Source organism: Medicago sativa, chromosome 5 (assembly GCF_051527215.1).
Source record: "Medicago sativa cultivar Bolivia chromosome 5, Bolivia_mono, whole genome shotgun sequence".
Lineage (NCBI taxonomy): Eukaryota > Viridiplantae > Streptophyta > Magnoliopsida > Fabales > Fabaceae > Medicago > Medicago sativa.
The window spans coordinates 52,360,413-52,386,374 of NC_140753.1; the positions used below are offsets into that span (position 1 = coordinate 52,360,413).

General features: G+C 33.4%; 4 protein-coding genes and 1 long non-coding RNA gene across 6 annotated transcripts; 1 reads left to right on the plus strand and 4 right to left on the minus strand.

The window, feature by feature from the left end:
* Positions 1-69: 69 nt before the first annotated feature.
* LOC146922901 (putative F-box/LRR-repeat protein At1g56400) lies at positions 70-3,827 on the minus strand. Its single transcript, XM_085711629.1, has 3 exons — positions 2,922-3,827; positions 1,166-1,249; positions 70-357 (listed from the first exon to the last, which is right to left on the minus strand). Exons 1-3 carry the CDS (start codon positions 3,825-3,827, stop codon positions 70-72), a joined length of 1,278 nt encoding a protein of 425 aa, XP_085567755.1.
* Positions 3,828-9,673: 5,846 nt separating this feature from the next.
* On the minus strand, positions 9,674-11,218 carry LOC146922902 (uncharacterized). The gene has a single exon (XM_085711631.1). The coding sequence runs from the start codon at positions 11,216-11,218 to the stop codon at positions 9,674-9,676; it is 1,545 nt and encodes a 514-aa protein (XP_085567757.1).
* A 347-nt stretch (positions 11,219-11,565) lies between these two features.
* LOC146922903 (uncharacterized) lies at positions 11,566-14,788 on the minus strand. The gene is made up of 7 exons (XR_015010879.1): positions 14,338-14,788; positions 13,393-13,504; positions 13,007-13,043; positions 12,808-12,874; positions 12,482-12,564; positions 12,150-12,228; positions 11,566-11,837 (listed from the first exon to the last, which is right to left on the minus strand). It is a non-coding gene; the product is annotated as an uncharacterized LOC146922903 (long non-coding RNA).
* Positions 14,789-14,910: 122 nt separating this feature from the next.
* LOC146922904 (uncharacterized) lies at positions 14,911-15,234 on the minus strand. The gene has a single exon (XM_085711632.1). It carries the CDS (start codon positions 15,232-15,234, stop codon positions 14,911-14,913), a length of 324 nt encoding a protein of 107 aa, XP_085567758.1.
* Positions 15,235-21,093: 5,859 nt separating this feature from the next.
* LOC146922905 (uncharacterized) lies at positions 21,094-25,114 on the plus strand. 2 transcript variants are annotated; one of them, XM_085715687.1, is made up of 10 exons: positions 21,094-21,230; positions 21,337-21,429; positions 21,753-21,790; positions 22,551-22,813; positions 22,914-23,155; positions 23,241-23,447; positions 23,548-23,640; positions 23,747-23,848; positions 24,375-24,753; positions 24,868-25,114. In XM_085715687.1, the coding sequence occupies exons 4-10, from the start codon at positions 22,564-22,566 to the stop codon at positions 24,885-24,887; spliced, it is 1,293 nt and encodes a 430-aa protein (XP_085571813.1). In that variant the 5' UTR covers positions 21,094-21,230; positions 21,337-21,429; positions 21,753-21,790; positions 22,551-22,563; the 3' UTR covers positions 24,888-25,114. The 2 variants fall into 2 exon arrangements, with proteins under 2 accessions (XP_085571813.1, XP_085571812.1); XM_085715686.1 differs by lacking the exon at positions 21,094-21,230 and having other exon boundaries at positions 21,319-21,429.
* Positions 25,115-25,962: the final 848 nt, after the last annotated feature.

Below are 25,962 nucleotides of genomic sequence, written 5' to 3' on the forward strand. Positions count from 1 at the left end.
ATAATAAATTGCAAAATTAAAACGAAATAAAATCATGTTCCATACAAGCATAACACTCTCAAAAGTTTCCTAATAGATTGATATCTCCAAATTATTTGAAGCTTTTGGAATCATTCGAAAATGCTCTACTGCTTTACGGGGACAAGCGACATTCCATTCATCTCTAAGGAAATTGATACTCAACTTTCTCAAGACCTTTCCATAAGTGAGAAAGTAAGTAATCACGTTCAACTCATTTTTAGTTCCCTTAAAGCTCTTAATCTCGATTTCCTTCAAACAGTCTTTCACACATTTGTAAACTTTTATAGAGTCAACCCAGTATATCTCTGGGATAACATTGAACATTGCTTCATAACCCTACAATATAAACAACAACAAAAAGTTCCATGTTTTTAATTTTATATCAAAAGGCATATGAAGTATAAAATTTAATTTATATGTGCCAAGTAAGTTTAGACTCTCAATCAATTGTGATCATCAACTGATAAAAATAGTTTGATTTTTATCCTACCTACTTCAAAAATTCACAATTAAAAAATAATATTATAATATTTTTATGCATATATTTAGTCAAATTAAACTATGATATTTATAAACAAAAAAAGATGAGTGATATGGACACTCTCTCTAACACTCGCTTGGGTGAAATCCATGTGGGTACCACACATTGGAAATGGATCTCACATAAAGTGGTGAGATTCGCATGCGTTTCACCTAATAGAAAAGTGAGTGTTAGAGAGTGCTATAAAGAGAGTATTCCTAACATTTCTCCATAAAAATAATACTTGTAACCAAAAAAAGAAGCTATGGTATTCATTATGTTAATTTCTAAAATCTACAATTATATATATATATATATATATATATATATATATATATATATATATATATAATGAATTTTATTTTCTGATGAGAGAAAATATAAGTGGTACCAAACCCATTGACGAAAAAAAATACAAGTGAAATCCAACCCAACAAAATAAAGTAAACTAAAAGTATTTTGGTCAAGAACAAAATGAATTTCTATTTGGTTAATTATGATTAGATATTTGCCTCAAAACGAAAATGACTACATGTCTGTATAAAAATATTTTACATCGACACATATAGAGAGAGAAAATTAATTAAATTAAATCAAATTAAATCAAATTTATGTAATACTTACAAACAGGTGTCTTTCGTCAACAATTTCAATTGTGAGACGCTCTAAGTAAGGGCAGCTTCTTAGCATAAAAGATACTCCCATAAACTCAAAATGGTGCAAAGCGGTCTTCAGTATCAAATGCTTAACATTCATGCTAGGTAGGGCTGGCAATGAACCGAACCAACTCGAAAATAGTTCGGAACTCGATTCGACAATTAACTCGTTGAACTTAGTTCATGAACCAAATGAGCTGAACTTGAGCTGAAAATTAAGTTCGTTAAATAAATGAGCTGAACTTGAGTTGTATATAGTTCGACTCGGTTGGTTCATGAACTGATTCGATAATATATATACATATAGTTTTATATATATTAGTTTAGTAAAAATTAATATAGTACAAACTTAAGTATTTAAATAAAAAAATATCTAATTTATTACAAGCTTCTTCCGATATTTAAGTACTTGGATTTAGAGACAATACTACTAATTTAATTAACAATTATCAATAATTATAAGAAAAGAGATCCTTAAAAAAAAAAAAAAAGAAGAGAGAAAAAAAAAGCTAATAATAAACAGGTGGAAGCTTAGGCTTTTAACTACACATATGTATACTCAAATTTGTCCCACATCGGTTAGTTTTAACACATTAGTAAGGAAAAGTGATTATAAATAGCAGCACAATTGTATGCGTAGCACTACAGTAGAACATATAAGGGGCGCATGATTTTTTCCATAGTGGTCTTTAGACCAGCGTTTAATATTAGTTCAATTTTTGTTTTCTTAAAAAGTAAATTAAAATGTCAAATATATTTTTTTGTCAAAAACAAAAAAAAAACTTTTGAATTATGTTACTCGAGCAAACGAGTTGAACCTAACGAGCCGAACCGAGTTGCTCGTGAACTTTAAACGAGCCGAACTCGAGCTAAAAAAATGGTTCGTATCGAACTCGAGTCGAGTTTCGAGCCGAGTCAATTCTTATCGAGTCGAATCGAGCTCAGACTGGTTCGACTCGACTCGACTCATTTCCAGCCCTAATGCTAGGATACATTCGTTTTGGTCCTCCTTCGGTATAAATAACCTTATCACATCATACACAAAACATTAAGAAAGATAATAACAAATTCATTTTTAAAAGTTACGCTAACTATTTAAATATATATTCAAGTCATGTAAGCTAACTATTTAAATATATATTCAAGTCATGTAAAGGAAAATAAAACTGCTTAACAATTGGACTAATCCTAGTTTATAAACATTACTTTAATATAATAGAAGTAATGTTTTTTAGAATAAAAACAAAATTAGTGAAAGTATAAGATATTGCATGCATTCTATCGATATCTCTCTCAAGGACATGAATAACAACTACATGGTGCAGCTACTGTGAGGTCATTAAGTCTAATGAAAGAAAATTTCACACAAATTTAATGGTCTTCTCAGTTGTTTCTCATAAAAAAATTTAGCTTTAGAATTTTTAACGCAGCCATCCTCTAAAACTTTGAAATCTAAGAAAAATATATACCTTTTTACTGCCCAACCAAGCAAAATACACGAACCCAAGAGAGCAAAACAATAAAAAAAAAACCCCCAATGAATACAATATAGAGATCTTCAAAACAATTAGAGAAGAATAATATGTAGATCTAGCTATAAATTGTTTCAACGAATAAAGTTAATTAATACAGTAAAAGCAATCTATTGTGCAATAATAATTAAATTGATTATCAAAAAGAAATTTGAAATTTAAGAAAAAAGACAAAAGGTAAAAAAATGGTACCTGAAGCAAGTAACTGCATACGGTCATAATTTTAGCAGAAGAGAACTCTTTTAAAAATTTGTAAAGATAAGAACCATGTCCTTGACCACGATGCTCAAGGGAAAAGTCAAGATTAACCTCATCCAATGCAGGAGATTTAATATCAACGGCAAAAAGTATCATCAATCCATGATAATTGAAAACCTTTAGATTTGGGGCATTTACTCTAAAAATATTAAACTTAAAATCGCAGCTATTGATAACCAATTTTTTCAACCCCATATATTCTTCATTCAAAATAAAATCTCCTTCCGAATTCCAGCATTTCAAAAAACTCAAACACTCCAACTTTTCACAATTGGTCAAAAGTGCCTTAATAGCATGTAGCTTTATTCCCATGTAACCCAAAGAAATTTTTTTGAGTGAATGAAAATTAACACATTGACTAGCATCAAATTTACATGCATACAATTTCAAAGATTCAAACCCACTACAACCATAAAAATAAGTAGGCAAAACAACTACTGCTGAAACAATATCATAAGGTTGATAAGTGAAATCAAGCTCCAAATCCTTGATTCCATTTCTTAAAGCGAAACGAAAACATTGATCAATGAGCTCACTAAAAAATTCAGGCAACATAATTGTTAAAGAGAATTTGTCAATGACATCTTCTCCGTGTTTTTCAATCCATTTTCTCACGAAAGCTGAAAATGCCCTTCTTTGAGCATCAACAATTTCAGGAGATTGATCAACGTTAACAAAGAAGAGTTCATTGAACTCTATTTTTCTTGTTGATTTGTATACATTGACCCAATCTTTAGAGAGAATAGAAGTTCTCACCGCTTCTTTGAACGGCAGAAAGGAAACGATGGCCGAAAGCAATGATTCGGGCAATGAACTCAATATGTCATTGCTCACTCCCATGGTTATGTTGCAACTTGCAAGAGAAAATTATCAAGATAGTAGAAAATGCGTGTATGTGTTTTTCTGTTGTGTATGTTACTCAACTAGAGAATGAAGGTATATATACATAATGCTCATGGCTGAAATATAATTAATGTTAAATAATATTTTGGTTTTTGTTTTTTTTATTACTTATAGTACATAATCTTATTATAATGGTTTTCCTTATTGTGGTTTTTTTTTTGTTGAAATGTTTTAAAGAATGTGTATATATAAAATGCCAAAAAAAAAATTTGTTGAAATGTTTTAAAGAATGTGTATATATAAAATGCCAAAAAAAGTAAAAGTTAATTTCTTTTTCAAAAAGAAACCAATGGAAACAGCTGTTCAAATTTTTTTTTATATAGATTTATTTTTAATGTTATGTTGTAAACAGTTTTTTAAGGGAGTTTTTCCTAGACAGATATTACGTATTATCGTATAATAATAACTATTATTATCATTATTACTATTATCTCCATTTTTATTTATGTAGGGATCGTTATTATTATGATTGAATATAGGTCTTTTTCCCTTAAAAAAAATGTACAACTTTTTAAATATTCTGTTATCATTTTCCCTATTTTACTTGTTTTTTGTATATGGAAATAGGTCTTTTAAGGAAGCGCGTAGGTATGAACACGTAATATTTATAATTTTTTTAAAGGAAATATTTAGAAAATTGGCTGAACTTTGAATACAATGAATGGTAATAGATAAAGATACCAAAAATTGACTCATAATATTTTAATGTTATGGATAGTCGGATTTTTTTTTTTTAAAGGGTTTTATAAAGTCAGATGAAATTAAAAATAATGATGCTTGAGGCATGTCACAACTTTTTGAGTTTTGACTTTGGAAATAAATAACTGTTGGAGGTAAAAAAACATCAAGAATTCTTCAAGAATAAAAAGCAACCAATCACAATGCAATATTTGCCACAATTCAAGGAGGTGTGGCTGAAAAATAGGAAGTGGACAAATAAATCATGCAATTAAAACTTGTCACATGTGTCTTGAAAAATTCTTGATGCTATTTTTCTAGATAAATAGCATTTTCCATTGATAAAACCATGTTCTTTGGCGAAATTTTTAGCCAAAAAAAATACTACTCACATATGCCATTACAATCTAGCTATTTTCCTTATTGGGAAACCTCAACAACCACCACCGCCACAGTTTTTTCTTCACCGGTCATCATGCATATTGTGTTAATACCACATATATTAAACTTAGGTTCTAAAGCCAAAACCAGTGTTCAACCTAAAACCACCATTTCCTCAACAACTATCCCATGGATTTGTCTTCAGGAAACATGTATGAATCCTCCAAAAAAAACCACCTTAAGCTATCTAAAAGCCAGCAAAGACTATGATGGTCGGATTTAGGCTAGTGTACTAAATCGTTTACTAAGTAATAAAGTGTAAGTAGAGGAACATATTCACATTGATTGTTGTTCCAACTAAGCAATTCGTGTTACTTATTTAGGAACAGCTAAATAAAACAATAAAATAAAAGATAAAGGGTTTAGGGGTTTTGCAATGTATACGTAATATGTTTGCAACAGAGCAAAGTTGACATGTTTTTGATTGCAGAATGTTAGCGATGGTTAGGATTCTTCGAATCCCCTATATATTTATTTGTTGGAATTGCTTAACAGTCAAGTTTTATTCAACTTTTAGCGTTTTCTATCTAAGTAATGAGTTCGTGGGATTTTTCCTACCTACCAGCTGTCAAGTTGCACTTGTTGATTACATGGGTATGTACGCGTGGGGTCTTACTCTCTCAGAGGTATGGGTTCATTGCCCTCCAGCTGTCAGTTGCAACTATTACACCAGAGTTCCTACGGGTTTCAATGTTTAGGGTTGTTAGTCCTATAGAGATACACTTACGCTCGGAGGGTTACATGTTGGTTCTTACTTTCTTAGAGGTATTTGAAACAACGATGGATATTAGGGTTCCTAAATCCACAATGTCCTAATGGATCCCTCATCTATTGAATCTTAGAAGGACATCAGCACACTCTCCCTCTCGGTAGTTCTACAAAACGGGTAGCCCTACCTCATCTACCTTATTGGGCTAATTTAAGTCATGGAGTCACTTGTTTCGCTAATGACTGACTTTGTTGTAGTAATTACTTCCTGATTCAGGTAGGTATTCACCAATATTAGGTATGTCACCTTCCTACGTACCATTATCTCAAGGTTAATCCAGAGGAGACAAATCTTATGCACGACAGTAAAATTAAATACTCCCTCCGGTCACTATTATAAGCTAAATTTCACTTTTTAGATACATTGAATAATTAATGTATCTAGACTTTATTATAGACTAGATACATTAATTATTCAATGTATCTAAAAAGTCAAATTTTGCTTATAATAGTGACCAGCGGGAGTAGAGTTTTAAAAATAACTTAATAAAGACTTTAAATTAAGTAAAATATCCAACAAACAGAATAGAGATTCATCTTAGAACCCTAGTCTAAAAAGATTTAGTTACTAATGGTAATTAAAGACAAATTACAAAAGAAATAAAACATACTCTAGAGACTCGAAGTGAGGAGAGAAACTCCTCCCTGCTTCCTCTTGAACCGCTTCGTTTTGAATGAGAAATTATGAATGAGAGGAGTGGTATTTATAGGGAGAGTTTTCACTTGAAGTTAGCCTTTAAAAAAGTTCCCGCTGCTTGAATCAATTGCTTGTTATTTTGAAATATAACTTGGTTTTTGTTTTAGGCTATCATGGTTGAAGGGAATTTGCAAAAAGTTGCTGCCAACATAATTTTAAGTGTTCTAAGACTTGTCGCTGCTTTAGGCCTCTCCCATAACCAAATTTGGATACACGTTTTAAATGAGGTGATTAGTGATATAAGATCTATCTGTTTTATATTTGGTTAATATAATAAACCACATGTGTTAAGGATGGAATAACAAATAATGCTAGTATCATACAAGTATGTATTGTTGGTTTATTTCTTAACTTAAGTTATTGATATCTCATTTTTTTTTTTTTTTAGGAATTGATGGAACTTTGTTGGCATGGCAGTAGTAGTAAAAAACATGGAATGGAAGAATGTTAACTCTATGTTCTAATTTGTCTATATTATGAGAGAAGAAATGAGAGAATAATAGAGAAAATAATATTGTTGTTATTGATCAAATGTGAGTGATTACAACTTATATAGACATAGTGCTGGAGCACAGTATTACAATGGTAATCACATAGGATATAGAAACTAGATTAACTAACTAATATGAACAAAGGAAGCTATCTAGTTTGGTATCTTGCTACGCAAGTTATTGTCCTTCTCTTGTTTATCTTCATGATGTAATATCCCCCCACAAGTTGGAGGATGGTAAATATCAACCATGCCCAACTTGGATAAGAGAGTCTGAAAAGGCTGAGGAAGCAAGGCTTTAGTAAAGAAATCAACAGTTTGAGCTTAAGAAGTGATTGGGAGAAGCTTCATCATGCCTGCCTGAAGCTTGTCTCTGACTAAATGGCAATCAATTTCAAGATGTTTGGTGCGTTCATGAAAAACTGGGTTAGCAGCAATATGAAGAGCACTTTGATTGTAAGACAGGTAGCTTGATGGTGGTGATCTGCAAATCCTGAAGCAAGTAAAGTAACCACTGAAGCTCATAGGTTGCAGCTGCAAGTGCCCTATATTCTGCCTCTGAGGATGACCTTGAGACAGTAAGTTGTTTCTTAGTACGCCATGAAATCAATGACTTGCCTAAGAAGAAACATTGGCCAGAGATTGATCTTCTGGTATCCAAACACCCTGCCCAGTCAGCATCAGAGAACCCCAAAAGGTGAAGTTCTGAATCTCTAGGGAAAAACAAGCCTTTGCCTGGAGAACTCTTAAGATATCTCAACACTCTTAAAGTAGCAGTGTAATGTACATGTGTAGGTTTAGTGAGGAACTGGCAAAGTTGTTGTGTAATGAAGGTGATATCAGGTCTTGTGGTATTGAGGTACAAGAGTCTGCCAATCAATCTTCTATAGGAAGAAATATCTTCATAAGAAGAACTGGAATCATTATGAAGCTTTACTGATGGATTAGAAGGTGTGGAGACAGGTTTGGAATATGTGAGACCTGAATCCTTCAAAAGATCTAAACAATATTTTCTTTGGCAAAGAGAGATACCCTGATGTGAATGAGCAACCTCTAAACCAAGAAAATATTTCAATTGACCTAGATCTTTGATTCTGAAGGAAGCATGCAAAATGGACTTTATATTGGTAAACTCAGTCATGGATTTGCCAGCAAGTATAATATCATCCACATATACCAAAAGAAGAGTGAAAGTATCAGAGGAGGATTTGGTAAAAAGGGAGTGATCTGAGTTTGCATGCTTATATCCTTGAGCCAGTAATAAAGCAGTGAGCCTTTCATACCATTTTCTGCTGGCCTACTTTAAACCATAAAGAGATTTCACCAGTTTACAAACTTGATTAGGTTTAGAGGCTTTGACTCCTAGAGGTAACTGCATGTAAACATCCTCTTGTAATTCACCATGAAGGAAGGCATTGTTTACATCAAGTTGGTGAATAAACCAATTATGGATTGATGCCAAGGCAATCACCAGTCTGACTGTAGTAAGTTTGGCAACAGGAGAGTATGTGTCAAAATAGTCCAAACCTTCAACTTTAGTATATCCTTTGGCAACCAATCTTGCTTTAAATCTCTCAATGGAGCCATCTGCATGATGTTTGATCTTATACACCCATCTGCAGCCAATAGGTTTGATGTTGGGAGGTAAATCAACAAGTTTCCAGATTCCAGTTTGTTCAAGAGCAGTGAGTTCAGTCTCCATGGCTTTGTTCCAACAATCAAATTTACTGGCCTCAGCATATGATTTTGGCTCAGTGTGTGTTTGTAGAGACAAAACAAAATGAAGATGAGAGTCAGAAAAATTATTATAAGAAAGAGAATCTGTGATGGGATAAGAAATACTGTCAGAAGTTGTAGAAGATGATTGATTAGAAATCTAGGAAGATCAAGAAGAGGAGTGGGAGATTGATCAGAAGAAGTAGTGTTGGAAGAAGTAGTAATAGAAGGAGGATCAATGAATGAGGAAGGTGATGCAGAAGCATCAGAAGGAGGATCAATGAAAGAGGAAGATTGAGAGGGAAAATACTCCCATTGTTGAACATGGGAAGAAACATAAGGTAAAATATGATCATGAAAAGTGACATGCCTAGAAATGAAAATCTCTCTAGATTGCAAATCAAAAAGAACAAAACCCTTGTACCCTGACTTATAACCCAAGAAAACACATTTTCTTGCTCTAGAATCAAGTTTTGTTCTATGAGATTGAAGAGTAGATTCATAACAAAGAGAACCAAAAACTTTGAAAACATTGATATCAGGAACTGAATCATATAAGAGTTGATAAGGGGAAAGGTTATTCAATAAAGGAGTGGGAACTCTATTGATAAGGAAGGTAGCATGATGCACAACATAACACCAAAAACTCTTAGGAAGTTTAGATTGAAACAAAAGGGCTCTAGCAACATTCAAAATATGTTGATGTTTTCTCTCAACTCTCCCATTTTGCTGGGGAGTTTCAACACAAGATTTTTGATGTAAAATACCTTTAGAGGCATAGTAATCAGGGATAAGAAATTCAGGACCATTGTCTGATCTGACAGTTTTAGGAACAATGTGGTATTGGGTTTCAATCATAGTGAGAAAATGTTTAACATGGTTAGAAACTTCAGATTTATTTTTAAGCAAAATTGTCCATACAAATCTGCTAAAATCATCTACAATAGTGAGAAAATATTTGTGATTGTAGACAGAAGGAATAGCAAGAGGACCTCAAATGTCAAAATGTAATAGCTCAAATTTAGAATGTGCATGAGAAACACTAGAAACAAAAGGTAACTTCTTGTGTTTAGCAAAATGACAAACATCACATATAGCTTTATTATCACATGAAATTGAGGGATACAAAGTTTGCATGGAAACCAATCTCTGATGAGAGAGGTGACCCAATCTAAAATGCCAAATGGCTGAAGCAGGAATTACATTGGAAGTTTTAACATAAGAAACTAAAGACTTAACAGAATTACAAATAGTAGAAGAAACTTTATTGGAATGAAACAAGTGAGGGTGACTTGAAGCAGAAGCATTCACCACCAATCTGTATAAGCCATTCAATTTTTCACCCAAACCAATCATCTTCCTGGTATTCAAATCCTGAATGACACAACTATTAGAGGAAAATTGCACATAACATGAAAGTGATTCACACATCTTGAAAACAGAAATGAGATTCAATTTGAATGAAGGAGAGTATAAAACATGAGTAAGATACAAATCTGGTGAAAATTGAATGTTACCAGCATGGTGAGCTAACACAAAAGTGTCATTGGGAAGATTAACACTAACATGTTTAATTTTGTAAAAGGAAGCAAAACTAGACAAAGAACAACATATATGATCATTAGCACCTGTATCTAAAAGCCAATACTCAGAATTGGTTTGAAGAGAACAAGAAATAACACTATAGATACCTGTCTGAGAAGCAGCACCAGATGAATGACCTGGAGAAGCAGTGGTAACATGATTTGAGACAGGTCCAGATGGAGGTGAAGCTGAGGAAAGTAAATTTGCTTGTTGCAGCAAAGACACAAGATGATCATACTTCTCTTGTGTTAAACTGAAACTGGAACCTGTTGTTACCACATCAAAAGAAGGTGTAGGTTTGCTTGCATCAGAAGACTCAGCATTAGCAACTTGTGAAGATGAACCACCCTTGTTGAAATTGGGGTGACCATGTTTTTGATAACAAAATTCAATGGTGTGATTGTAACGGATCCAGAAGGTACAGAACCTACCACTGCCCTTGTTACCACCATTACCAGTCTTGCCCTTATTACCAGCAAATTTTCTGGAATCAGAAGCATTAACAGAGATGCTTGATTCATCAATAGAAACAGGAGAAGGAAGTAAAGCATTCTGACTTTCTTCCTGAACCACAAAAGAGTATACTCTGTTAATTGATGGAAGAGGATCCATGAGTAAAATTTGAGTTTTAACAACAGAGAAAGATTCATTCAATCCAGTCAGAAATTGAATAATTTGATCCTCAACACGATAAGATTTGGTAAGACGAATAGAAGCACAACGACATTGTTGAACATAAGTGCAATTAGGTATAGGTCTGTGAGAGTCCAATTCATCCCAAAGAGAACGGAGCTCAAGAAAATATTCCAAAACCGTTTTATTACCTATCTTGAGGTTGTTAATGGTGGAGCGTAGTGTTGAGATACGAACACGATCAACCTTTGCAAATCGTTCCTTCAAATCAATCCACGCAGAAATGGCGGTATCGTGAAACACTACTACAAAATACCCCATTTAATAGCACTTATTTTGGCTCTTAATAGCGCTTCTCAAGCGCTAAGAAAGCCCCCGCTATAAAAGGTCAGGAGCCAATAATAGCGCTTTTGAAACGCTATTAAACAGCAGTGTTTCAATAGCGCTTTTAGAAAAGCGCTAATATAGCCTTATTTTTGTGCTACTTTTATACAAATGTTTCTTAGCGTTTTTTGCAAAGCGCTATCTTAATTATTCCCCCTTTAATAGTGCTTTCATAAAAGCGCTAAAAAAAGTCCTATTTTTTTATTTTAAAAATTACATTTACACCTAAATGCATCATAATTAGGTATCGACCAGACAAAAAATATACATACTTATCAGAAACACTAATCATCCATTAATAGAAATAAACAACAATAATGTGTTGATCATAAACTTAATTACAAATGACATCAAATGTACTCTTGCATAAAAATTCAAAGTCTAGACACAATACGTATATATATGAACGATGACAAACCTAAAGTAACTAACAAAACCTTGGCTTTTTCCTCCAATTTTCCATACTAATTGGAACCTCCCGACGAATGATTCCAATTTAACTGACAAAACCCTGCCTTTCTTCCCCAACTAGTTGACCACGGGCATTCCAACGAACCTGAAGTAAGATTGCATGGTATACAAAATGAATTCAGCAATGCATAAACAAGTCCAAAAAATCTCCATAAGGGACATGAGAAATTAAACAAATTCCATAAAGAATACATATTCCGAAGGACCAAACATGACCTAATATATACCAAAGTTACTTATCCTATAGAAATAAAACCAATAAGGTAGAGTCCAGAAGACAAAAATTCAAACTTTTATTGGCCATCAATAACCTTTTAAATAGTTGCTTTATTGTTAAAAGAACAATGGCACAATCATATTATGGTACGTACAAAAAATGTTAGCAATATCATATTACCTTAAGATATCTTGCAAGTTCATTGGCATGTAAAATGTTAGCAAGCTTAGACGGACCATATGCCTTCCATCTGTAAAAACTGTAAAAAAAAAAAAAAAGAGGTTATGGAGAGCTATCATGGAGAGCTTATGGAAATAAGTTGAAAATAAAGTCAAACTGTTTTTATATAACTATAAGTTGTTCTCTTAAGCTATCATGGAGAGCTTATGGAAATAAGTTGAAAATAGCTTGTGGACATGTCATAAGCTTTTTCTATAAGTTCTCACTCTCAACATAAAGCGCTTTTCACACATAATTGGAAGATTGAATAAACAAAGAAAGATTGATCTTACAAATTGGAAGCAAACATCACATTTGGAAGAGTTAACTCTTTAAAACAAGACTCGTGATATGGATGCTTCCCTGAAAAAGAAAACTTGGACCAACAAAAAGAAAATTCAGATATAGATTGAAAAAGCGTCAAAATCAATACTTTGTACACACTATACACCATAGAAACATGTATAATTTTACATGCCATCAACACTTTACAGTTTACATGACTTTAAGCAGCCACCAGAAACGACAAAAAACTATTAAGTGTGATTTTGATCATAGTAGTCAACATATATTTGAGCATTACCAATCATAACCTGAAGCTCACTCGCTCAGTACGTACCTTAGGACACATGGCTGGAAAGAAGCTAAGGATCAAAGCTGATGCACCAAAACAGAACCCCAAAATTCTACAGCATCTTAGCAACAACAAAAATTGATCACGCTAGGATCGATAGCGAAAAATGAATAGCAAAATTATGCCACATAACACCAACTCAGATCATTTAAAATTTAGTAAATACAAACTATTATGAACTTACTTTGCAGCCCACCCTGATCCTTAATTCTTCTCCAGGACTGTCATGCAAAATAGAATAGAAAAGTGTATAATGTTATGCCTAGGCAACATCTGTAGTCCACTGCATAAAACTATGATGTGAACTTAATAATGCACTTACTCTAAGATGTCAACTTGTGCAGAGAATATAATACAATGATTTGTGAATTAATGAGATTATTCAAGAATAAACTATTAAGAGGCATGTAGCATATATATACAATATATGAGAAATTGATAAAATAGAATAATATATCATCAGAAGCATGAATTTCATATTCTCATCAACAATCTCCTAGATGACATGTCCACAAATATAGGTAGGTCCCATCATTTACTAACTTTGAAACACATAAAGGGTGACTATACCTCATCAAATCTAACGAGAGTGACAAACTATGCTTTAATAAGCTTGTTCAATGCTTACTATATCCTCACATTTCTCCAAAACTTCATATAATTGCGTTGCAGCCTCCATTAGCTAACAATAAACATATGTTAAGCCAAACAAATCACATAAGCTAAGAAAGAAACCAGACCATTTTATAGTAAAAACTTACTGGAACAATGAACAGTTCGTTTGCGTGTGTCTATTGTACAAATTTATGAAGCATGGACACGGACATCGGACACGACGTAGACATATTTTTTAAACTTATATAATTCAATATAAACATATGTGTCAGTGTCGTGTCGGTGTCAAACACAATACATATCCGACACTGAGATACGCCTAATCCGAGGAGTATTTGTGCTTCATAGTATTTGGTTAGCAATGAAATTGTAATTAATAACAAATACTTACAAAGATGTCAACGAAGGACAAAAGTACATTAACATATGAAATAATAAGTTGTATAGAGTCCAGAGAATAATATTAAATTTCAAGGCTATTATTCACATTCAAAATTTCTCAAGTAGTAGATCAATGATGACTATATATACAAAAAAAATAAAATTTGAAGAACCAAGACTTTTAAGAATCCTACGCTGTTCAATTACCTATACATGACCACCACATTATTTTTGTATGAGCTTCAGGTTTTAAAATTAAGATTGAACACATAAAAACACAATTGTACATCAATACTTGTTTTTCCTAACTCAAAAAAACACTACACAACATATTCAATAACAAATTTTCAAAACATCCACACACAAAATTTCATTTCACGTGTTTTCTAATTCAACCCCAAAAAAATTGAAACAAAAAAAAAATGCAGAGAGAGACCTTCATGTAGCATTCTAGATAGACCATAGCATGTTGGTTTTCTTAGATTTGACCTTAAGAATAGATGAGTAGTATAAACATACCTTACATGATTTACCTTTCGTTGTATGATGCAGATCTGGGTTATGATTCGTGTATGAATCAGAATTCGGGTTTGGAATTCGACGAGCTCTAAATTTGATTTGGTTTTCAACGAATCCTGGTTCAATCCATGGAAAGCTTCTTGATTTTAGGGTTTTAATGGGTTTGTGAGTGAGGGTGAATAACAATGAAAGAAAAGAGGGTTTTAAGATGGTGAGTTCTAAGTTCATGGGTGAGAGACAAACAAAAGAGAAGAAGGGTTTCAGATTGAACTGGAATAGGAAGAAGAAGGGTTTCAGAGGTAATGGGTTTTCTTTGTGGAAGATGGGTTTATGAGTTTTGAAGGCAAAATTAATAAGCTGCGTGTTTTTTATTTTATTTTGATATACAGCCACTTAATAGCGCTTTTGCAAAAGCGCTAACAAACGGTACCTTTATAATAGCGTTTATCTCAAAGCGCTATCTAACCCAATTTTTAACATGTTTTTCTTAGCGCTTTCTGAAAAGTGCTATAACAGGTTTATGAGTTGCATTTTTAATAGCATTTATTCATAAGCGCTATTAAAATTGTGCTATTAAAAGCCAAAATTGTGGTAGTGAAAAACAATAGTCTGAGCAATAGAATCTGAAACAGAGCTCAAGATCCATGAGTGAACGAGATGATTGCAGCGTTCCCAGCAACTACGATTGAGATCATCAAGATCAGGAATTGGAATAGAACCGTCAATGAATACGAGCTTGTTCTTGGCTCCCAAAGCGCGCTGCATGGAACGACTCCATGCAAGGTAGTTAGAACCAGTTAATTTTGGTGAAATTGTGAGGGAATTAGGACCTTCACTAGGATGAGCGTAGTATGGTGAATCAGTATCAGAATTGGGAGAAACATTGCGAGGCGCCATGAAAACAGAGGCAAGAAATCACAAGAAAAATTTGCGAGAAGAACGCAAAGAAAAGGAGAAGAAAATGCGATAATACGCAAAGAAGAGAAAGGAAGAGAAACAAGCTTCACGAAGGAAGCAAAGAAAGGAAGAAGAAAGAAAGGAAGGAGAAAGAAAGCTTCAAAGTGAAGCTTCAATGGCGGAAGCACCGTAACCGAATCGTAACTAACTTTCTCAACCAATGGAGAAAGTTATCTGATACCATATTATGAGAGAAGAAATGAGAGAATAATAGAGAAAATAATATTGTTGTTATTGATCAAATGTGAGTGATTACAACTTATATAGACATAGTGCAGGAGCACAATATTACAATGGTAATCACATAGGATATAGAAACTAGATTAACTAACTAATATGAACAAAGGAAGCTATCTAGTTTGGTAACTTGCTACGCAAGTTATTGTCCTTATCTTGTTTATCTTCATGATGTAATAGTCTAGACTTTTTTTCTTATTTGGGTATGTAATATATTTCGATATCCATGGTGGATTAGATTTAGTATAACTGTAAGACGACCAAACTTCTGCGAATGCGATCCAAGTCAAGCAGGGACAAAACTTAGTATTATTATTACGTTCAGTTTATTATTAAGCACAGTTGTTGCCGTGCTAGTAGCATGGTGATTATGATGCATGTTGATGCTAAGACTTAAATAGCTACTGCACAAGTACACTGCCAATAGATGTTGCTCTTATAATGACTATTAGTATTTTCTTAAAATGCCTTGTTTTATTTCCAGGTTTTTTGAGCAATAAATATATATATATAGGGGGCTGTTAACTTACGCCCACCTAAAAACACTAAGGTGCAAGTTAACAGGCTGCACCTACTAATTATTTACCAAAACACTCATGTTTTTCTATTATAAACAAATATTAGACAAGGGATAGTTTTGTAAATTTAGTTTAAATAAAACACACCAACCGTTTTCCTCAAAACATGTTTTATCTAGCTCTTATGTTCGTTCCATTGTTCCAGCGTTCTTTTTTTTTTTTTTTTGAAGGATGTTCCGTAAACCAGTTTGTTGAATGATGTTTCCTCTTTTTTTAACTAATATATTCTTTATACATGACTATCCTCTTTTTCGTAATGGATATTAAAGTTTGACCTAATTATTAAATAAGAAAGGGAACTAAAGCATTATCATGAATGATGAAAACACAGAATTAGAACCATCTTAAAAAGTTCAACAAAAAAAATTACATGTTTTTATAGTATAAGGTGAGACAAATCGAACATAAACGGATATTCCGCCGGAAAATTAGGAAAAACAGTTGTGTCTTTATGCTATTTACAAAAATATTTTAGTAAAGTACAAGTAGGTGCAGCTTGTTAACTTGCACCTTAGTGTTTTTAGGTGGGTGCAAGTTAACAGCCCCATATATATATATATGTGTGTGTGTGTTTAAGACTAGAAATTACAATATATATGTATAATTTCATGTACAATGGTTTTTGGGCTTAAAAAAGACTCCCAATGATGTTTAGGCTTAAAATTAGACTTTAAAAAATACTGATTTTTTTATTATAAAAAAAGTCTCATTTATGAGAATGCCATAACCGATCCAACCCACCCGCCTAAACCGTGACCCGTCGAAACCGAGACCTGCCCAAACCGAATGTAATTATGGGAGAAATTGGGCCTTGAAATAAGTTGATCGGTTTCATTCATCTTAGCCAGTTCAGCCATGAACCCGACCGATGCTCTACCCTATTTAAAACTAGGCTTTCTCCACTAAAAAGTAACAAAAAGTAGTTTTCGCCAATTTTTGCGCATCCGAGTCGCATGAGTGAAAATTTTGCATGCTCGGGGTCCTGTCTCATGCTCAAGGCGTATGAGTGTGCATAATTGCATGCTCGGGGCGCCTAGGTCATGCTTGGGGCGCATGGCTATGCTCGGGGGGCGCTAGTATGTTTTCATGTGCATAAACGTCTGTTTCTTCGTCTTTTTGGGTGTTTTCTTCCATGTAAGATGTCTTGGGACTTGGGAACAGTATTCCTCCCTTTTTAATGTCTTTTGAGGCCTCTTGAATATTCATTCATGATTTTCCCAAAGTCTGCAGATGTCTTGCTTTACCAATTTGCATGATTTCTTCGTGAATTATATCAAAACACCCTAGAATTGCTATGTTTCGGAAAAAAGTAGAATTACATGGCACAAATATAAAAACATTACAACTGTCCCAAAATCATAAGCAATTTTTCTAATGCAACTCTATTCTATTGAAAAACCTACTGAAAATGACTGAAAAATATGCTAAGAATAATGAAAGATGACCTTTCATCGGACGTTTACTTAAGCCTTAACCAATCTATATGACATTCCTTTGTTGCAGCTTCCAAAATTGGTCCTTAAAGGTTATAATATTGAATTCACCATTCTTGACGATGAATTTCTTGCAGGGATTGATCCCTGCATGCACAATCTCCATGCAAAGATTATTTGGTCAAAAGGTGTGACTCATCTTACTGTTATTACCTTGCGCTCCAAACTAACCTTTGTGGAAAGATTTAGGTAAGTGGGGAGTAATCTCTTTGCGGAAAGGCTTTTATGATTTCTCTTTGTCATGTTTAGAAGATGTCAAAATAATCAGGTCTATTGCATCATGGAATCTTAACCCTGGTATCATGGAGCTTTTTGCTTGGAAGAGAGATTTTAACCCTAATTTGCAAAATAGCTTCTCGACACAAGTTTGGATTAGAATCACTACATGAAAATCAACAATTTGCGACACTTCATCTGCGACCCTTGTCTTGTAACTGCCTCAAAGTGCATCTTGCGATAGTTGTTGCGACTGTTTGGGTCAACTGTCGCAGGTTTTCTTTGTTAAATTAATTAGAAGGCGCGTTATCCATATTCCTTCCTGCTTTCTCACTCTTACTTTCCCAAATTTTTCATTTCACTATGTAATTTCATCTCCCGCTTTCTCCATCTTACTTTCCCCCAAATCTCCAATCTGTCTAAACCTAACCCCCAAATTTTTCATCTCACTCTCAATCCACTTAATTGTTATGCCTAACCTAACCTAACCAAGGTTGTCATACAAATACTAAATGTTGTTGCATTTTGTCATCTTCAGGGTGTGGTGCACAAAGATCTTAAGCCTGAGGTGAGCATATTCTTTCATTTGTCTTTCAGATGGTTAATGTCTTAGAGTCTGCTATAGTTAATCATATTTAAATATCTTAGGGTCATATTTCTCTGTTCTTGATGCCTATGCTTACACCAAAGTTTCAGTCTGTTGTTGAGAATAGCAGCAGATGCGGTACCGATAGAAGTGCATGGATCGTGTTTGTGCAGTCAGATATATCTATTGTAATGAGGCTCTTCAACTTTTCTGGCCAACGATATTTAGGAATATTACTTAATCTAATTTTTGGTAATATTATTTTGAATGATTACCCACTAGTGTATTGGTTTTTCAATGTTTAAACTATGTACTTTATCTATTGTTTTGATTGTTACTCTTGAAAGAATTATATGAATGAGATTTTGATATTTTTAGTTATATATTTCTGTATTTTAAGTATTTAATAATATATTTATTTAAATTGGCAACAAAAACTGCCCCATTCAATTTTATTTTTTTTTTAAAAAAGAGCCTTAACATTTGCGACTGTTGTGAAGGGTCGCAAGCCCCTTAAAAACCATTTTTTTTAAAAAATTTAACATTTGCGACTGTTGTGAAGGGTCGCAAGCCCCTTCAAAACCATTTTTTTTAAAAAAATTTAACATCTGTGACTGTTGTGAAGGGTCGCAAGCCCCTTCAAAACCAAGTGAAAACTCTTCATTTGCGACTGTTAGGAACTGTCGCAATAACATTCGCGACGGTTGGAGCGGCTGTTCTCCGAAGAGTCGCAAATGACTGTTGCGACCCCAACATTAGCGCCTGTTGGGGAACAGTCGCAAATGTACATTTGCGACCCTTCTAACAGTCGCAATTGTCAATTTTAAAGGTCGCAAAACGCGTTTTTTCTTGTAGTGAATTTAAGGTTTTTCACTGGAATGTTGGCATCCAAAGATATTATTTGCAACCACTATCATTGTAGGAACACCAATTCGTGAGAGTTTTGGTTGATATAGATATCTCAAAATCAGAGATATAAAGTGCTTGTGGAAATGAAGGGATTTGCTTTCTTTGTAGAACTTGATTTTGAAAATATACCTAGTTTTTCTACTCATTGTAAGAAAATTGGGCCTTACATTGATATCTACAAGAATGTCAACAAAGTTGAGGCTAATAAGGAAATATAACCACCAAAAAGAGTTACGAAGATCCTAGAATGGAGAATATGCAAAGCAAATATGGTTGGAAAGAACAGTGCAAGAATTCTGATGACCCTATCATTGTTGAAGAAGTTAGAATTACAAACGAAATTTATCAACTTGTTATAAAAGATAAGTCTCTTATCATGGTGCAACTTTCAGATAAAGTTGGTACAAGTGGAACACCAAAGGAGCAAAAGATTTGGTACAATAGAATAGGTTTGATGCTCTTTGAGTAATGATGATGAACAACATCAATCTATTAGAGATGATGGGAGATAAAATGAAAAACAAGTTGAATTTGAGATCAATGCAGATCTAGATGCTACTCAGAAAAGAAGAACTGATGAAACTATTAGAAAGGGTGAGGATGTTAGTTCCCAAGGTTTTGACATTGTTGATGATACTCAATACAATAATGAGTCAGATGGAGCATTAGATGACCATGTAAATAAGGAGATGAACTCTGATGCAAGGCAAAACAATGAGGTGTTGTCTAAGGAGGCTAGAAGAATTGAAGAAGAAAAGAAAAATATAACCTCTCTTGATCAATCTCGAGCCAACATTGTTGAAAATGAGGAGGTTAAACAAAGATAACTTCAAGTTTTAGAATCTCTGAGTCCCTAATTCGCTGCGCAACCTGCAAATTATAATTATTTTCAAGTGGTTAAAAGATCAAAATGTAAAGCTACAAATAAAAAAGGTTCACAAATGAAAAGTAATTATGGAACTAGAAGCAAAAATAGTATTCCTAAACCCTTCAGATGAAGGTTATCTATTGGAATATAAGGGTTTTTGGCCAATTCCCATTCAAGATTGGCTTTAGAAATATTGATTCTTCTTCAAAAACCTAAGTTTGTTTTTATAGATGAACCCTGGATGAATTTTGAAGCATTTACCTTAACTTGGCTCAATATATTAGGTCTAAAGATTTTCTCTTTTAATGGCAGGGAAAATATTTTCCCTCAAACCAACATGATGCTTCTTAGTGCTTCATTGGTAATTTTAACGTCATTTAGCAATTGAATACACTGGTAACGTCACTTGAGCTAGGCCTCGAATGATTGATTTTCTAAACTAGACTGACAACAATGATTTACTTCATCTTCTTACTAAAGGTGTAGCTTTCACTTGGAAAAATTGTAGCACTTGTAGGAGACACACCAAAAAGAGGTTAAATATAATACTCCCTCCGTTTTAAAATACATGTCCAAATTAACCACTTCACATATGTCAATGCACAATTTTAACCGTTAATATCTTTAATTATTTAAAGTAAAAAATTATAAAAATTTAATATTTTGAAAATATTTGTCGAGACAAATCAAACAACATCTTACATGCTAATATTAATTTGTATTTATACATTAGTTAAAAAGTATGGTGAAAGTAAGTCAAGTGAATAGTAGTTCGCAATCAACACTTATAGATAAGTCATAAGTGTACCTTTATCTCTTTTTCTACATTAATTAAAAATAGTTCGGATCCTTATCCTCTCCTGCTAGAGTTCAAGACATAAAATTAACAATTTGCTTCAAGTTTTAAATTTCCACTACCAAAAAACCGGCTATTAGCCACGGTTATTTAGCCACGGTATGGTGAACGTGGCTAACATTTCATTTTGCCACGGGTTAAATTTTCATTTTCCACGGTCAAAGTTGTGGCTAAGTCAACAATCCCAATTCAGGTTTCCCCCTCTACTAAAATTGTCTCCGCGCCTATTTTTTTCATTCTCCCTCCTTCATTCATTTATTTATTTTTTTCATTTCATTTCCCTCAAAAACGTGAAACAGAGAGACAAAATTCATTTTCCCCAAACATGAAACCCTAACCTCCTTCCACCTACTAAGCGCCGTCCATCCAGCATTCTCACATAAGGAATCAAGGTGAATCATTTTTCTCTCTTCTTCCTTCCAGCCGAACCCTAACTTTAGTTTTCTTCAAATCTCAATTTTCTTACCTTTGTAATTTCCAATTTGTATTCATCTATCTCTGTTTTGCTATTTCAAGTTTGATTTTCAATCTGTATTCATCGTTTGGAGCATGAAATTTTTAGGTTCTCTGTGTTTTTATTTCATTTCATTCCTTAACCCACTAACCCATTCTAACCCATTTCTAGGTTCTCTGTCTTTTTATTTGATTCTTTGATTTTTGCCCATGTTTCTTTTGATTTTAACTTGTTCTTTCTTTTTCATGTTTTTTAACACAGGTTATTAAATTTCTGGTTTCACTTTGATCTTGCTCAAGGTAAGGATTTCTTATCTTTCTCTTGTTCGTTTAGTTTTTGTGATTATTATTCTGTGAAAAGTTGTATTTAGCATTTTTTTTGTGATTATTATTCTGTGAAAAGTTGTATTTAGCATTGGTATTACTTCAGTTTATATTTTCTTCACTGAGAAGTTGAATTTGTATGACTTGAAATTATTAAGTTCGATCGTTGCTATTATTTGATGATTTAAACTTATTAGATTTGATCTTTTTGTGTTATTCAATATTTTAAACTTAGATTTGAAACCCTTAAATTGTTAATGTTGTTTCTGAAGTAAAGGATAAGCTATTACTTATTCTCAAATTGCGGCGTAGTCGAGTTTTACCCTTTGTTGGTTGTGTTATAATAAAGAGGGAAAGTTTTTTGGTTTGGTTGTGGTTGAGGAAAGTTCAGGGGACTGCACTGCATAACTTATTTAAGTTGCATTTTACTGTTGGACTGTCACAATGAATGTTCTCCTGCACTGCATAACTTATTTCTAAACTAAAACCAATGGAACAAAGTCCTTACACCAGTTCTGAATTTTATATGAGACTTTTTGTTAGTATAAATTTGAATTTTATATGAGACTTTTTGTGCTGTATTAGTGGTAGGTAGCGATTAATCTTATGAACATACTTCTTCAATTGTGGTTGATAATGTGCTTCATTTAGTTTTAGTATTTATTCACAATTTTAAACTTTTTTTTGTTGCTGAAATGAGTAATTCAAGACATGAATTGTAACCATGTATACATAGGTATTGATTTGATATGGGTAGAAGACGCAAGAATACTTCAGGACACGAATTGTTAGAAAGGTTACAAGGACAAGAAAATCAAAATGACAGGGAGACTTTACAAGACCAGCCCCAACAAAATATCGACGATCAACTGGATGACCAATTTACCAATGTGGACATGACAGATAACTCAATTGAGAATGACATATTTGACTCTTCTTCATGCCCAAATGAAACAGTCCCGCAGCTAAAAGAGGAGCCCTTACTTGTCAAAGTTAGAGGTAAAAGTACTATTAAGTTTATTCTCTAATTTGTTAGTTGCACTATTAAGTTTATTCTCTAATTAAGTTTATTTACTTCACTTCATGTACATAATTTTAGATACTATTACCAATGAAATTACAATTCGAAGAATGGTAGCAAACCAAGTTTGGCATTTGGAAAAGACAAAGAAAGTTATGGTGGAGATCGGTGGTGACGGACCAGGCATTGATGATGGTTCAAATCTACTTGTGAGATATTTAGGTAAACTTGCTACAAAGTCAGCATTCTGTCCTGTATCTATTGAAACATGGGATCTGATGCCAATCGAGAATGGTCGGGCACAATGGAAGTCTATCGAGGTTGTTATCTAAAATTACCATTACTTTAATTGTTTTATTGTATTTCTTGTTATTACTGATTGATTGATGAATATAATATTTAAAGGATCGTTTTGAATTTGATTATGCTGCTGGAATCAATTGGATATGGAGTGCACTAGGGGAAAGATGGAGGGCCTATAAATACAAGTTAAGGTGTGATCACTTTTATCCCAGGAAAAGTAAAGAAGAGATACTTGCTAATCGTCCTTCTAGTGTTCCTCCTGTTCAATGGGCAACTTTTGTGAGTTACTATACTAGTGACAAAATGAAGGTATAGATGTTCATTGTATATTTTTTAACAAAATATGTAAAAAGATATTTATATTTTCACTTTGAAGGTATAAAATGACTAATATATTTAACAATTATAGAAAATAAGTGAGCAAAATACAAGAAACCGCAAGAAGCTGAAAGTTTCACATGCTGGAGGTAGTAAGAGCAATGCAAGAAGGGGTCGTCAGATGGTAAGTTGTTTAGAGCGTTCTATATTACTTTATCATAGTAAAGTTTAAGTATGTTATATTATATATGATAATTAATAGTTAACTTTTATTGTATTGATTTTATTAGGAGCTACGATTAAAACGACCGGTATGTCGCAGTGAGGTTATTTTGTCAACATTAATAAATAAGCACGGAAAATTTGTGAGTGACGAAGGAAAAGTTATTGCTGTAAGTAAATTGATTGCATTTCCTTATCATTTTTCTATAATTTTGTTTTAGTTTAATGAATGTGTTCTAAAGACTTAGATTAGGCGGGACATAGATTCAAATAAGTTGTTTGGAGATGTCAAATGTATTTTCTGCAAAATTTCCAGGTTCCCCTTGATCTTGTGTGTGAGGGCTTCAGTTTCAGTTATAGTTGAATTTGATAATGACGTGTTATGTTTATGTTTTGTCATCTTTGGGGTGGGTGTTGGTAGAACATGTTGCTATGACACTAGCAGTTTTTTCATGTTTTTTTGGGTGGGCATTGGTTCTATATTTATTGTCTGGATACTATTTAATTTGAATGAGTCATTGCTTTCTTTTCTATGTGACACAATATTTAATTTAAGAGTAATGCTGAAATTGCATTATTTAATTATCAGAGCATATGAAATTGCATCTAGTTGGGTCGCGAGATATAACATCACTCTTGATGTATATAGCCTGCTATTTGGATATTTCATGGTAGCTAATTACCTGTTTTTAATAGGATAAGATATCAGAGAATTTGCTCAAAGATCAAGAGCGTGTTGCTACTTTAGGTGTTCCCTTAAAGATTAATGCCTATCCAGATGATGTTGTCGGAAAAGTGTATGGAGCTGAGCATTCAGGTCGAGTGCGTGGATTAGGTGTTGGTGTTTGCCCCTCGAAGGTATTTGGAACACGCAAGCGTTTCTCTGAATTTGTTAATGTTGGTAGCTCTAGCCAAAATATTGAGGATTTGAAGAAGCAAGTACACACTTTATGGGAAAAGTTAACTGGATATGAAGAGACTAAGGAGCAGCTTACACAAGCTCAAAGTCACTTGGCATTTCTCACCAATTTTTTGCAAGAAAAATTTGGCGATGAATTACCAAGTTTCAACCAAGGTATTTCTTCATAATAATCATATCTTGTGTTTCTAGTTTACATTATAATTAGCATTATACAATTGTTGATCTTTAATTAACCAATTCTTCCTTTCATTTTTCTTTACTTGACAGGTACCAGTTCTAGTAATTAAACCAATAAGGAACATGCTGTTTTTTGGACTGCTAAATGAAGGACTCTGTTTGTGTTTTTAGCTTCAGTAGTGAATGTGTTAGTATATTAGCTTTTGGCCTTGTTAGTATATTAGTCATGCTATAATATGTTAAGAATGTAATTTTGATTCCACTACATTTTATATGACTGCAACTTGTATTTTGATCCCTACATATTGCTTTAAGAAATTGGCTCTTGACCTTGTTAGTTTAATGTCTACTTATATCCCAAGCAGGAGTATTGCTACTATTGTCTTTATATACTGTACTGCATTTTGGCTAGTATGCTGAAGCTGAAAAATTAGCAATTATTAAAAAAAAAAAAAAAAAACACTTTAGCCACGGATAGGCCTGTGGCAAACTGTATGTATAACAGACCTTCTTCATTTCTTTATCCACGAGTTAACCGTGGCTATAAGAGCTCAAATCCGTAGCTAACACAAGGTTACCACGACAAAATTAGCCGTGGCTAACACATGGAATAGCCGTGGCTAAAGTTTAGCGACGCCCTTGTTTGCCACGATTGTGGCCTGCGTGGTAACATTCCTTAACCACGGTTATACAATAGTTTAGCCACGCCTTTGACCGTGGCTAATCACCGGTTTTCTGGTAGTGTTCTAAAGAAGTGGAATCTCAGTAAAGATTGCAGAGATTTTATTACTAAATGTTGGAATATGAGAGTTACAAGGTGCCTTATGCATATGATTTAATTACTAAGTTGAAGCTTTTGAAAAATAAGCTGAAACTGTGGAATAAAGAAGTTTCTGGAATTGTCCACTCCTATGACAATTATGCTAAGAATAATTTGAGTGAAATTCAAAATCAAATTAAATTGGGAGGTCATACTTATTATCTTATGATTGATGAAAAGAAAGCTCATATGATTTTAGACGAAGCCCTACATAGACAAGAGGTTTTCTGGAATAAAAAAGCTAGGATTAACTGGCATGTGAATGGTGATAGAAATTCCATATTCTTTCATAGAATGACCAAAATCAAAAACAAAACCAAAATATATTAGAAATCGAGAGGAGATTATCACTAAGCCCTAGAGAA